The sequence below is a fragment of the Beta vulgaris genome, chromosome 7 (genome assembly GCF_026745355.1).
Source record: "Beta vulgaris subsp. vulgaris cultivar EL10 chromosome 7, EL10.2, whole genome shotgun sequence".
In the NCBI taxonomy this organism is placed as follows: Eukaryota; Viridiplantae; Streptophyta; class Magnoliopsida; order Caryophyllales; family Amaranthaceae; genus Beta; species Beta vulgaris.
This window is the reverse complement of record NC_079208.1, coordinates 46,788,547-46,801,440: the sequence shown is the minus strand read 5'-3', so window position 1 is coordinate 46,801,440 and position 12,894 is coordinate 46,788,547. Positions and strand designations below refer to the sequence as shown.

Below are 12,894 nucleotides of genomic sequence, written 5' to 3'. Positions count from 1 at the left end.
CTTCTAATAAGAGAAAGGGAGTAAAGGACAAAGATATTCATGCATGATATGCTTGTTGGTTTAGACTAGTTATTTTCATCTGATAAGGCCGTAAGGGTTAATCATTTTTAATTGACAACAAAAAGTTCTATGTTTTAGTAAGTTCAAATTAGTTAAGTTCCCACTTTAAAGCCAATAACTTCAGCTAGATTAAGTTTTGGGATAATACGTTTACATAAGTGTAATTGAGTGAGATTCAGATCCAAGAGAAGAAACCCTTTTGTTATTGCTGCTGTGCTATTAGCTCATAAGGAACTTAGCACAAAGAGCTTATTCTAAGAGGTACTACTAAGAGCTTATCTCATACTCTTTGACATTGTTTTTCTTTTTCTTTCTTAATGGTCATCATATTCTTACAAAACGTTGGATTTCTGAGAAAAACTATGTTGTTGAAGTCTCTATTAACTAAATTACAACTTATCATTATGTTTAAATATTTTTGGAGGGATTGATCTTGAGTTCTGCGTAATTTGCTACAATAAATATTAACTAGGCAGAATGAGGAGTTGCTATGGCGAGAAGAGGATTTTTCCTGTGGCTTGTAACTCCAGGGTGCTCCATCATGTCCAAAGTCTTTCCGTCAGCTCTTTTTGGCAGTGCCCAATCGAACTTTTGTATAAGATTTGCTAATACAAGCTCTATATTGGCGATGCCAAATAAAATTCCTGGGCATCCCCTCCTACCAGATCCAAATGGAATAAAATTGAAGTGCTGACCCTTAAAATCTATGGGAGAGTTCAGAAACCTCTCTGGTATGAACTGATCTGGCTCTTTCCAAAATTTTGGATCCCTATGGATAGCCCATGCATTGATAATAACCTGCGTTCTAGTAGGTATGTCATAACCATTAATTTTTGCTTCATGAGTTGAGATGCGAGGCAACAACAAAGGAACTGGAGGATGTACTCTAAGAGTCTCCTTTATTACTCCATTTTCTCCAGTTCGTTCTCACTTATGCTCACTTTACCTTTGGTAACTTCTCTCACTTCTTTCTTTAGAGGCTCCAGAACTCTAGGATTTCTTAGGAGCTCTGAAACAGCCCATTCTAGTGTTGCATAAGTTGTTGTGCTTCCAGCTACGAACATATCCTACATGAAACAATAGATAGTGACTTTCTTTTTTTGTTCCGTGTTCTTTTAGGGGCCGGGTAAGTATGTTATACTAATATAGAAGTAATTGTATATATTAGGCTGATTAAAGATGCATGAAAGTCATTTGACTTAAACGGTCAAGATTGTGCTTCAGTTTTGAAGTGTCTCATCTCTATTACTTGCTCCGTAACAAAATAGATGCTACATTTTGAAAATTGCACTATTCACCTACTACATTGGACCATGCACTATTTAGTTTTAGATAAAATCAACCGTTACTCTATGATATGTTCTTGGATTCATCTCAATGTATTTTCATAATATTAACTTCTTATAATTTTTACTAATACACAATTTAATTATTAATGGTCAAAGTACTACATTGACAAGTGTGAAAGTCAAAAATGTAACATCTATTTTGTTACGGGGGAGGTATATATGAGAACAGGGGTGAGACACGAAAAAAAAAGAATAAAAAAAAAGGATGCAACTACCTAATTAATTAAAAAATAATAAATATAAAAAAGACAAAAGGAAAACAGTGAAGATATCCAACACAGTAGTTACTCCCTCTCAACTAGATATTTGAATTTTTAAGAAAATCCCTAGTTTAGCAAGATAAATTGATTAAAACTTTGAAAATCTCTGATTTATTAAATGTAATTAGCAATTAATTTAATTTTCTACATGTTTCGTATGCATCGCGTGCATATAAGTCTAGTATTGTATATGCCAATTATGAAGGTTTTAGGAGGATGCTTGGAACATACCAGTATGATAGCTTTGATGCTCTCTTTATTAATGCTCATTTCTGCTGTATGCTCCTGTTGCAATTCGAGTAGAACATCCACGAAATCCTGCGTTTTGTCATAGTTTGTCCCCTGATTTCTTCCTGGGCCTTGACTTAATCTATCAGAATGCAGTTGGACAATACCTTCTAAAAACCAATCCATTGCCCTAGAAGTATTCTTAATCTCCCTCTCCAAACCGTTTACATGATTAATCCAGGCTAGCCAAGGAATAAAATCGCCCACATTAATGCTGCCTACTAACTCTTCATGCTTTTCCTGCAGCTCCTTGAAATTGATTCCATCTCTCACTCCATTGAATTTCATCCCAAAAGCCACCCTGCATATCACATCACTAGTTAAGTTGGCAAACATCTTGCTTAAGTTTACTGCTGTTTGTGACCTCCCAATCTCTTCGATCATCTCGGCTATTTCTTCTTCTCTGACTTTATGGAAAGACTGGACTCTTTTGTAATTTAGAAGCTGGTTTACACATATGCTTCTCATCCTTCTCCAGTAGTCGCCATAAGGAGCTGTTGCTACATCTTTACAGTCATAGAGAAGCCTTTTGAACATACTTAAAGCTGGCCTATCTGAGAATATGATATCATGAGTTTTCATGATCTCACTTGCTGCCTCTGCAGATGATACTATAAGGACTGGTTTTTTTCCAAAGTGAAGCAACATGAGCTCTCCATGATGTTTGGATAGTTTGTGCAATGATCGGTGTGGGAGTTGGTCAATTTGGTGCAAGTTTCCTATGATTGGCAGTTTTTTTGGGGAGGGTGGTAAACGTTTTCTGGTTGGATGGTTGCTGAAGAGAATTTTGTAAAGGAAGAACAACAAGAGGAAGAAAGGCAGGACTGTAAATTGGCGCAAATTGAACACATTCATTAGGGTCTCCAACCATTGTACGATATTAGGCATTCTCTCCTCCCAGTTTGGTGCAAGTTACCCTCCTCTCTGTATGTCTGTGTTCGCCAGTTTGTGCATCAACTGAGAGCTATTTTCCTTTTCAATAACTCAAAGAAAGAGATTTCTGTACTTTTCTTTTCAAGGGATCCAAATATGTATCCTTTTAGTGGACATCAAAATTATTTACACTAGTGTTATCTTTGAAGGTGCTTTGAGGAGAAAACAAATAGTGACTGCTATACTGAGTATTGATGTATTTGTATTTTTCCTTAAGATGAGAATTTGAATTTACTATCACTTGACAGTTTTGTTTGCTTGTCAGCCTCCTGTACTTTTGTCTTTTTTAGAGTAGACAAGTGAGCTATCATGTTTTTAAATTTACACTACAAATGGAAATTTTAAACTTTCTTCCTGGTCTAATTATTTGAAACTTCTTTTTCTTTACTTAAAAGTCAAAACTGCAAACTAATCTTCATATTTCAAACGGGCATTGTGACTCTGGTATCCTTCACTGTCTGTGTACTTTCGGTATTGTTTACGGCTTTACGCCTTTGGAGTTGTTCTGTTTATCTTTCTTGCTTCTTGTTTAGGGCTGCCACCTAAGCAATCTCTTTATAGTAGTTGAACTCTTCTTATAAACCAGTAGTGATTACTTGAATGACAATCCTGACATACTAAAATGGAAAAAGAATTCTATAGCTAACCACCAGTTTTTATCATTTTATGTAAGTTAAAAAAACTAACAATAGTGAATTGTTAGGATTAAACTCGATGCAAACCTGACTAATCAACTATTACACCTGAAATCATTCCCGAGAGCTGGTAGATCTCAGTTTAATTTTTTGTAATTAGTCTTTTTCTTTCAATTGTTTCAGTGGTAAGTTTGTTTTCATTTTGGTTGTGCTGAACTGGTTGTTAATGGTTAGGTGGTGGTTGGGGGACTGGGGGTATGATGAGGGTGATGACAATTTTGGCTGGACCCAAGTCAGGACTATCCTTGCATAGGATTTTAGGGTTGGCTCCAAGCCTCTGTCCTTGGGTGCGTATTTGAATGAAGGTTTACATTATTAAACTATAAAATCCTTATATGATCATGCTTTGGAAATTACTTGTTGCTCTTGTGGTAAAGCTTCTCTCTTTTGGGTAGGCTAAGTTCTCTAAATGATAACCTCTTTAAGATAAAGATGCTCAAAGGGCCATGAAGCTCAAATGAAGGTGCCTTGGAAGGGCTACAACCTTGATCCTTGTTTAAGGCCATTCGATTATCTTTTCTAGCTTGCACACTTTGTTGATGGTGTCTGGTCCCCCTTCTTTTCCATTGGATATATAGCTTCTTATGATCTTACATCTGATTAAAATTGCTTAATTCATGAGATCAGCCAATGTGGAGAGACAGATTACCCTGCTATTCAGTTCCAGCCTTCTGTCTAAATCTATTGGCGAGTATCTTGGTCTTGGACATTTGCCCCCAATGAAGCCTCTATATAGGTCCTAGAATTAGGTACTGTTCTTTTGGACTTACTTTTCAGTTTTCCAGTTTGGTTCAGCTCCAATTTGTTCAGTTTAGTTTAGTCGGTTCCCCTCATAAGTTCAGTTCACCTCAGCAGCTCAGCTCCATTCAGTTCAATTCGATTCAGTCCAAAAGAACACGGCCTTAGTATAAGAAGTAGCATTGGTAATATGTGCTTCCTGTTTGGAAGCTTTTTGAGTATTCTGAACAAAAGTTTAATTACATGTCTTTGAGAAAGAACAGCTTGCTCATCAGAAAATTACTTAGGGATTACAAAAAGAAATATTTGGAGTTAAGTGTAATGCACCTCTGTGCCCTGAGCTCTCAAGGGATTTATGAGAATATGTGGAGGAGGAGTTGTATATGAAAGATAGGTGGAATATCATAGTGAATGGAAGTGGGAAACTCAATGAAAAAAATGCAACGTTAGTGTTTTAGTTGATGGCCCGGTATATAGGGCTGTGAAATCAAAAAAAGAACTAAGGAGGTGTTTGGTTAGAGGTTTTCAAGAAAGGGTAATGGAATCAAATGAGTTGATTTCCTTACTTGTGTGTTTTGTCAATTCAATGATTCCTTTTACCCTTCCCTTACCCCAAACTTCTCTACGTTCATTCCCCATCAGGGTTTCACTTACCCTTTTCTTGAAACAACATTATTATTATTATTATTATTATTATTTTTATTATTATTATTATTATTATTATTATTATTATTGTTATTGTTATTGTTATTATTATTATTACTACTACTACTATTATTATTACTATTATTACTGTTATTATTTATTATTATTATTATTATTATTATAATTACTTTTATTATTTCTATGATTATTATTATGGTTATGGTTATGATTATGATTATGATTATGATTATGATTAGTATGGTTATTATTATTATTATTATTATTGTTATTATTATTATTATTATTATTATTATTATTATTATTATGTTGTCATTATTATTATTATTATTACTATGATGATTATTTTTAAGTTATTAGTATTATTATTATTATTATTATTATTATTATTATTTTAAGTTATATTATCATTATTATTGTTATTATTATTATTATTATTATTATTATTATTATTATTATTATTATTATTATTATTATCATCATCATCATCATTGATATGACTCATATGCTAGATATTTTGAAACAAACAACCTACTAAATATAAGGGTTTGACCTTCCATTCACCTTATTTACCTTTCTTAAACCCTTTCCCTTTCCTCTTGGTGAACCAAACGCCCCCTAAGATGTAAAGGCAAACAACACTTCTACTGGTGTGTGATGCAAGATTAAGATCTGTTGGCATTTCCCATATGGTGATCAATAAAAGGATCCCTGGTGTGGATCATGGTTGAAATATGTCTCTGCTCTCTCTATCCTCCCCCTCTTTTCTCTCTAGTTTGACACAAGCTAAGCAACCAACTTAATGTTTCAGACATTTCGTGATTGTAGATACTCCCTTCATTTGGATCTAATTGTTACATTGCACCAATACCTTAGATATGATGTGATTTTCATAGAAGACTCTATATATATGGTTGTTGGACCATCCCCACACCCCATCATTCATTTTGTGTAGGAACATCTCTGATCATCTAATCATAAATTAGTACTATGTCAGGAAAGTTCACAATATTTTTCAGGACTTGGTAAAATAGCATTATATGTGAATATGTGATAATTATTTCTTGAAGGAAGGAGTATAGCAATAAGTGGACGGCTTCGTAGTATTGGATGGACAAGTTGGACGGGGAATACTTGTTTTTGCCAATAAGTTCATGCTTATTGTTGCTTTCACAATTTTCTGCTATGGGTTTTTGAAAAGCTTCTGACCGGAATGGTACCCTTAATAGCTAGCATATTATGAAATTGCTGTTATTAGAAGGATCATCTGGTGTAGCTAAGTACTGTGATTTTTTTTTTGTAGCCTCATAGGGACCCTGAATATCAGTATGTAGGAGCTTTAAAGTTTTATTATCTTGTGTGCTCAAGGATAATAATCTCTACTGTACTGCTTTTACACACATTAATAGTTTTGTATGGTATTCTACAGAGGCTAGTCAATTTTTCTGTTTTATGTGGTAGTGAGTAGTGACCAAGGCTTTTATTCCACATTTGAGATTTATAAGTGCTAGAGAACAAAAATTTCCTCATTAAGGCTGGGATATAACTAGTTGGTCAATTTATGAGTAGACTATCTCAATAGCCTCCTCTTTCTGTTCCCTTTTTTACTCAAATAAATCTGTTACAGCCTTACAGGCTGTCCTAATTGACTCTTTGATGACTCTGTTTCTTGATCCTTGGATTAATAAGTATGTCATTGCCATTGCCTTTGAATATTATTTTGAAATTTTGTCGAGCTGTGTCAAGATTATAACTCATATACGCTTTTTACTCTGTATATGCTTTTCTGCTAGAGTATCAAGTCTGCTCTAGTTTTTTTTTTCTTCTGTGTTAAAGAATACATAATTTAAGACTTGATTTCCATCAAATCATTTTCCATCTTTATGATTATGTAAAGTTATTGTCTTTTCTTGCATTTTTCTTGTCTGTACTGTTACATGCTAGCGGCATGGTTGCTTGAAAATTCAATGCCAGCCTTTTGTAATTATCTGTAGACATCTTTGCCCTTGTGCAACAGACCTTGTCCTTTGTCGTCGAAAACTGAATATCTTTACAAGGTTTTTCTTTAATCTTCAAATTTACATACGAGTGACTTTCCCAGTCATATATTGCATGCTGGTGCAAATAGATAGATAGCTCACCCTCTATTCTCATCACTCAATTTCACAAGATGTGTGCCTTATCTTCTTTTGATCTATGTCATGCACTAATTGAATCTGTTTGCTATTCTGCTGGTGTTTTTTTTAAACAGTTTTTATAACTAACAGCAACTTCTCCTCTAACTAGCAAGTATAAGGAGTGGCAACTGCGAGAAGTGGGACTTTCCTGTGGATTGTGAGTCCAGTGCGTTGTCTCATATCCAAATTTTCACCTTTTTCTCCCCCAGGCAATGCCCAGTTGAATTTACTCACCAGATTTGCTAGCACAAGCTCGTTGTTAGCTATGGCAAATAAGATCCCTGGACATCCCCTCCTACCGGACCCAAATGGAATTAATTCGAAATCTTGCCCTTTGAAATCTATTGAAGAGTTTAAGAACCTTTCTGGATGGAACTTCTCCGGTTCTTCCCAAGTAGCTGGATCTCGATGGATTGCCCAAGCATTGGTTATCACTCTTGTTCCAGCAGCAATGTCATAGCCATTAATTTTTACATCTTGAGTTGATTCACGAGGTACCAACAAGGGAATTGGAGGATGTAGTCGAAGGGTTTCCTTGATCACTGCCTTCAAGTACTTCATCTTCTCCAGATCATCTTCGGACACATCTGCTTGTCCACTGGTGATACCCCTTACTTCTTCTTGCAATATTTTCATAACTGTAGGATGTCTCAGGAGCTCCGTCATAGCCCATTCTAAGACAGTATATGTTGTATCCGTTCCACCAGCAAACATGTCCTGCATTAAGTAGAATAGATATGGTTGCTAGGTATTGAAGTCTGAAGATGCCGACATATGTTTGGGGTATCATTGATAGTTATGTATGGTCAGCTAACTTGGAATCATGTGAACCTGGTTTTATATTGTCCTGTCTGCCGTAGGAAATGCTGATGCTTTTAATTTTATAAAAGATTCTCAAACTGAAGTTGATGGATCGATTGAAAATCTCAATTTCTTGTATCCGTTATATAAACATAAAAGGAAAGATATTTGACTTAGCTATCCAAAGTGATCTTTGACCTCTGGTTTAAGAACTTATTTATTGGCCCCTTCCATCTGAATATGAGAAGTCTACTCTGTGCTGCCTGGATTATTAAATTGGGAATGAAGGCTTCATCGAGGTGTGCACAAATTGTGTAAAGTCACTTTGGTGTGCATAATTTATATTTATGTAGTTCAAAACTGAAAATTTACTGGCTAGTTTAATTCTGTCAAAATCTTATAGGCCATACCAAAAATATTGTCACTTTCATTTAGAGTATCTTTCTTGTGGTGCTCTCATGTTTATAACTCAGAGTTAGTGGCCTACTCTTAAAATGCTTACTTTTTGGAAGTGTGAACATTTTGCTATGAATGTATTTTCTTTATATATTTTTATTTGAAGGAGAATAATGTATCCCCAACCCACTGCATTGAGTTTCTCCCAACCTGAATTGTTTTGGACACAAGTCCCAAATACAGCATGTTCCTGAATGGAGGCAACATTAAAACTTTCGCGAATAAGGATTTTTCTCTTCAATGGCACTTCTTTAAACTAGAGGCTTTTATGTTTCTGGATGGTGCATGGTTTACAAGAAGTGGAGATTGCATGAAAAGAAGGTGGCACCTTTGCTAAGTTTGGAGTATACATTATTTTTTTCCTCGAGCTAGTACTTTCTTTGTAGTTTTTAGTTTCTCTGATGTGATTCAAGGGCTGTTATTCCTTAGGCTGTGGAAATCTATTATATATCTTTTATGAGCTAATCGTCTTATTAGTATCCAGGTCCTATGTGGTAGAACACATCAAGGGTTGCCGAATCTTTAGCGTCAATGTAACAAGCTCTAATTTTAATTGATTCGTTTCTGTGGTCCACATAGCTAGCCAAAAAACCAACAAAATTAGAAAGCAAAATTGGAGCCTTTTTTGTTTTATTTTTTTACTTTCCTATCTCTGTTATGCATGTTTGAACCTACCTGTAGAGCTTTTTGTTTTTTGGCTTTTATCTAAATGAATACAAGATCTTTGTTATGCTATATAGTATAGTAGGTAGCACCGAAGGGTAATATTTGTTTGGAAGCCTTTAAATGCAAATTTTAATTGTGAAGTGTTGACAGCTTTAAATAGTTAGAGACAAGGAAGACGTACCAAGATGAGAGCTTTGATGCTGTCTTTATCTATGGGAAAACCAACTGTGCTATCCATTTGAACTTGGAGTAGAACATCCACAAAATCTTTTACTCTTTTTCTATCATTTCCTTCCTTATTTCTTTGATCCATATGCTCTTTGACTATTCCCTCTAGAAACTTATCAAACTCTCTAGCAAGTTTGTTTACCTTGTTGTGCAACCCGTTCACTTGATCAACCCAAGCCAGCCAAGGTATAAAGTTACTCACCGTAAATGTACCTAAAAGCTCCACAAACTCTTTCAGTAATTCCTTAAACTTGGCACCACCTTCTTCTCCACTGTATTTTCTTCCAAAGGCCACCCTGCATATCACATCATTTGTAAATGTCATTAATGTTTCACTCAAATTCACAGCTGATGTTGACTTCCTGATCTTTGCCATCAATAGGGCCACTTCTTCTTCTCTCACATTTTGGAAGGATCGAACCCTTTTGTTACTCAAAAGCTGGAGAACACATATACTTTTCATCTGCCTCCAGTATTCTCCATAAGGAGCACCTGCTACATTTTTCCTGTTATAGATTAATTTTTTGCTAATTATTGACTGAGGTCTGTTAGAGAATATGATGTCGTTTGTTTTCATGATTTCTCGAGCAGCATTTGCAGATGATACAACAAGAGTTGGCTTGCTGCCAAGGTGAAGCAACATAAGCTCACCATATTGCTGAGACAGGGATTGAAGAGCTTGGTGAGGGTACATGCCAAGTTGGTGAAGGTTTCCTAATATGGGGAGCTTTTGGGGAGATGGGGGTAAGTTTCTTTTCATGGATGCATTGGAATTGAGCCATTTGTAGAGGAATAATAGAAGTATGAAGAATGGAAGAATCGACAAGGGATGCAAAAATAGCAAATATATTTGTTCCTTTATCATGTTAATGCAGGTTGGAAATAAAGTCAACAAGAAGCAGACATATCTGAGGATTAGGGATGATCAGAATTGAGATGCTTGGTTAATGACTTCCCCAAGACAGAAGGTTGCCTACAATAGAGCAGCTGGATTGGGCTTTGACTTCAAGCATTGATGTCTCTGCCAAAAGCTTCTATGTACTTTAAAAGCCCGGAATAGGAGCTTTTTATGGCTACCAGTAAATGTCAAAGCAATAAGAAACAAAAATTATAGAAGAGTACAAAGTTTCTGAAGTTTGTGAAGGATGAAATATCTAGCTACAATATAATTTTAGCAGGGAAAGCATGTGAAAGTTTGCTCAATTCTGGCGTTCGTCCAAGCATTTGTGTGTGGTGCGAGTAATTGCCCTACAGGTTTGGAGTTATAACCTCAAACTTATAGACATTGTTTTTTACACTTTTGGTATGATTTATTTGCTTGATGTTCCTTCCTTCTCATCTCATATTATATAGAAGTAGTCTTCAGATGGTGGGAGTTGACTTAGTGTTATTACACACTGCTTTTTGATTTGAAGTAAGGTACATATGTTAGTGACCCTTTCTCCTCAAACTGTTATTGATTATCATCTATGCCTCTTAATGAAACCCAAGTTGCGCATCATTTTCTTGCCGTGCCTGTTATTTTAAATTGTAAGAAACGTATACGGACTATATAATAATGTAATCATATCCTAGGATACAGGTTGGATTCAGATTAGATCTGAGTTTTTTTTAATCATATGTCACCATTATTATGAGTTGCTAGTTTCTTTTTATAACTTGTTTTTATCATTCATTCATTAATTGGAGAGCCACTAGGTTCCTCTTTCTCTATCATTGTATCATTGTGTTGGAGACCGCTCTTGATCTGGATTGGTAGACAACCTTGTAAATAGCTATAATGAAGTGTTTGTGTCTTTGTCAACCTTCTCCCACTCACATGCTTAGGGTTGAATATGAATTGTGGAATTTTTCATAATTTGTGATAGTTTAATACTTGGTCCTAAGCCTAATTCACAGCTTTCGTCATTCACTATGCAATTACAAGTATATGATTCCATTACATGTATTAGTATTTAACCTGTGAATAACTTAATAACTTGCTTACCATTTACGCCTACCTCCAATTATTGAAGTTTGTTTTGTGAAGGGACTAAGTCACCGATGTATAGGTTTGTTTGGCAAAACTAGTTGTTGTATTAGCGATTGGTTGATGTAGTAGCTGTTAATGTATAACCTACAGCGGTCAATCGTCAAAATATGCTCGATAAAAGTGATCATTGTATTACCATAAACTAAAAAAAAGTTTAAAAAACGAATCATTTGTAGTAACTTGTTAGATTTATACCAATTGGTTTTTCTTTTACAATTAGTAGAGTTCTATGAAACATAAACATGAAATATCCAACGGTAGAGAATAATAATGAGGTGACACTAATACTTTTGCCCACGGTGAGCATACATGCCTTCACTGCCTTCTCACCCCTTGATTTTCACCAAACCGTTTGATGTTTTTTACGAGTTACTGGAAAAGACTCAATGTTATTTGACCTGATTTATTTGCATTGCTGTAGTATTAGGGTTTTTTCACCTAATGTCTGACATTTATTAAGCATGTGACATGTTTACTGTTTAGCACATGCAGGAGAGAATTAGGGGAGAATGTGTTGGTGGGCATGAGCTTTTCAGGTTTTTATAAATTACTTCTCTTTTTTAAGAATTAAGGAGGAAGGAGAAGGATCAACTCAATTACTTTTGTCCCCATTCATGGCATTACCAGTACGTAAAACCTGATCTTACGGCATAACTCTCATGATTCTGTAACTTCGTCTCTTTATTGCCCACCATCTTATTTGAGTAATGTAGTGACAAACTTGAATGCATTATTTAGGTGTTTTTGTCCTATGGTGTAAGCCATAAGCCATAAACCATAGGAAATGGAATCCCTGAATTGTCCAAAGATGTGAATCGTACGAATCTAAAAGGGGAAAAAGGAGAATGAAATTGATCTCATATATCAAATGCAGTAGATTCAAGAAAAAATAAAAGGGGAAAGTCAACTGCAACATAAAGGTTTACATTGCTTATTTGGTATCATTTTAGCCACTCGTTTATAGACATTGAAGCATATCTTAGTATAAGACTTTTTTTCGTGTGCTTATTTGGAGCTTTCCCGAATTAGCATGGAGTAAAAAGAGCTATAAGTGCATAATGAAAATTGTTTTCTTTTTCGTGAATTGGATTGAGTTAACCATTGAAGGAAATGGATGAGGGTCAAAGAGATTGGTTGTGTGAAGACAATTAAGTTTTTTTTAGAAAGGAAAATGGGGAAAACACTCATCTTTTGTTATCCCTTGACAACCCGTGTGGTAAGAAACATAAATGGTGGGAATGATAATGCATTATAGTGTAAATGTGTACTAGAAATCCAAATAGCTAATTCTACTTCATCCCAAGATATCCATCTTCTTCCTAAAATCTCATTACTATCCATTACCATTTTTTGAAGGTGGTATTGGATGGTAACGGAAATTTAGAAAGGAAAATGCATGTTTTGTGATAAAGTTTCATTTCCATGATCATTAACATGAGAACTTCTTTACAAATTTACACTAAATATCATTACCGTTACCACTATTTATGACCACTAACCAAACGGGCCGTGAGAGTCCTGCGAGAGGAAGGTCTAACTTGAATGAGA

General features: G+C 35.2%; 1 protein-coding gene across 1 annotated transcript; it reads right to left on the bottom strand.

Moving 5' to 3' along the window:
* Positions 1-240: 240 nt before the first annotated feature.
* On the bottom strand, positions 241-12,646 carry LOC104908581 (uncharacterized). The gene is given in 5 exon segments (XM_057390846.1): positions 241-965; positions 968-1,127; positions 1,901-2,870; positions 7,252-7,880; positions 9,268-12,646. Coding segments are annotated over 5 exon segments (3,108 nt in total). The 5' UTR covers positions 10,180-12,646; the 3' UTR covers positions 241-528.
* Between the last annotated feature and the right edge of the window lie 248 nt (positions 12,647-12,894).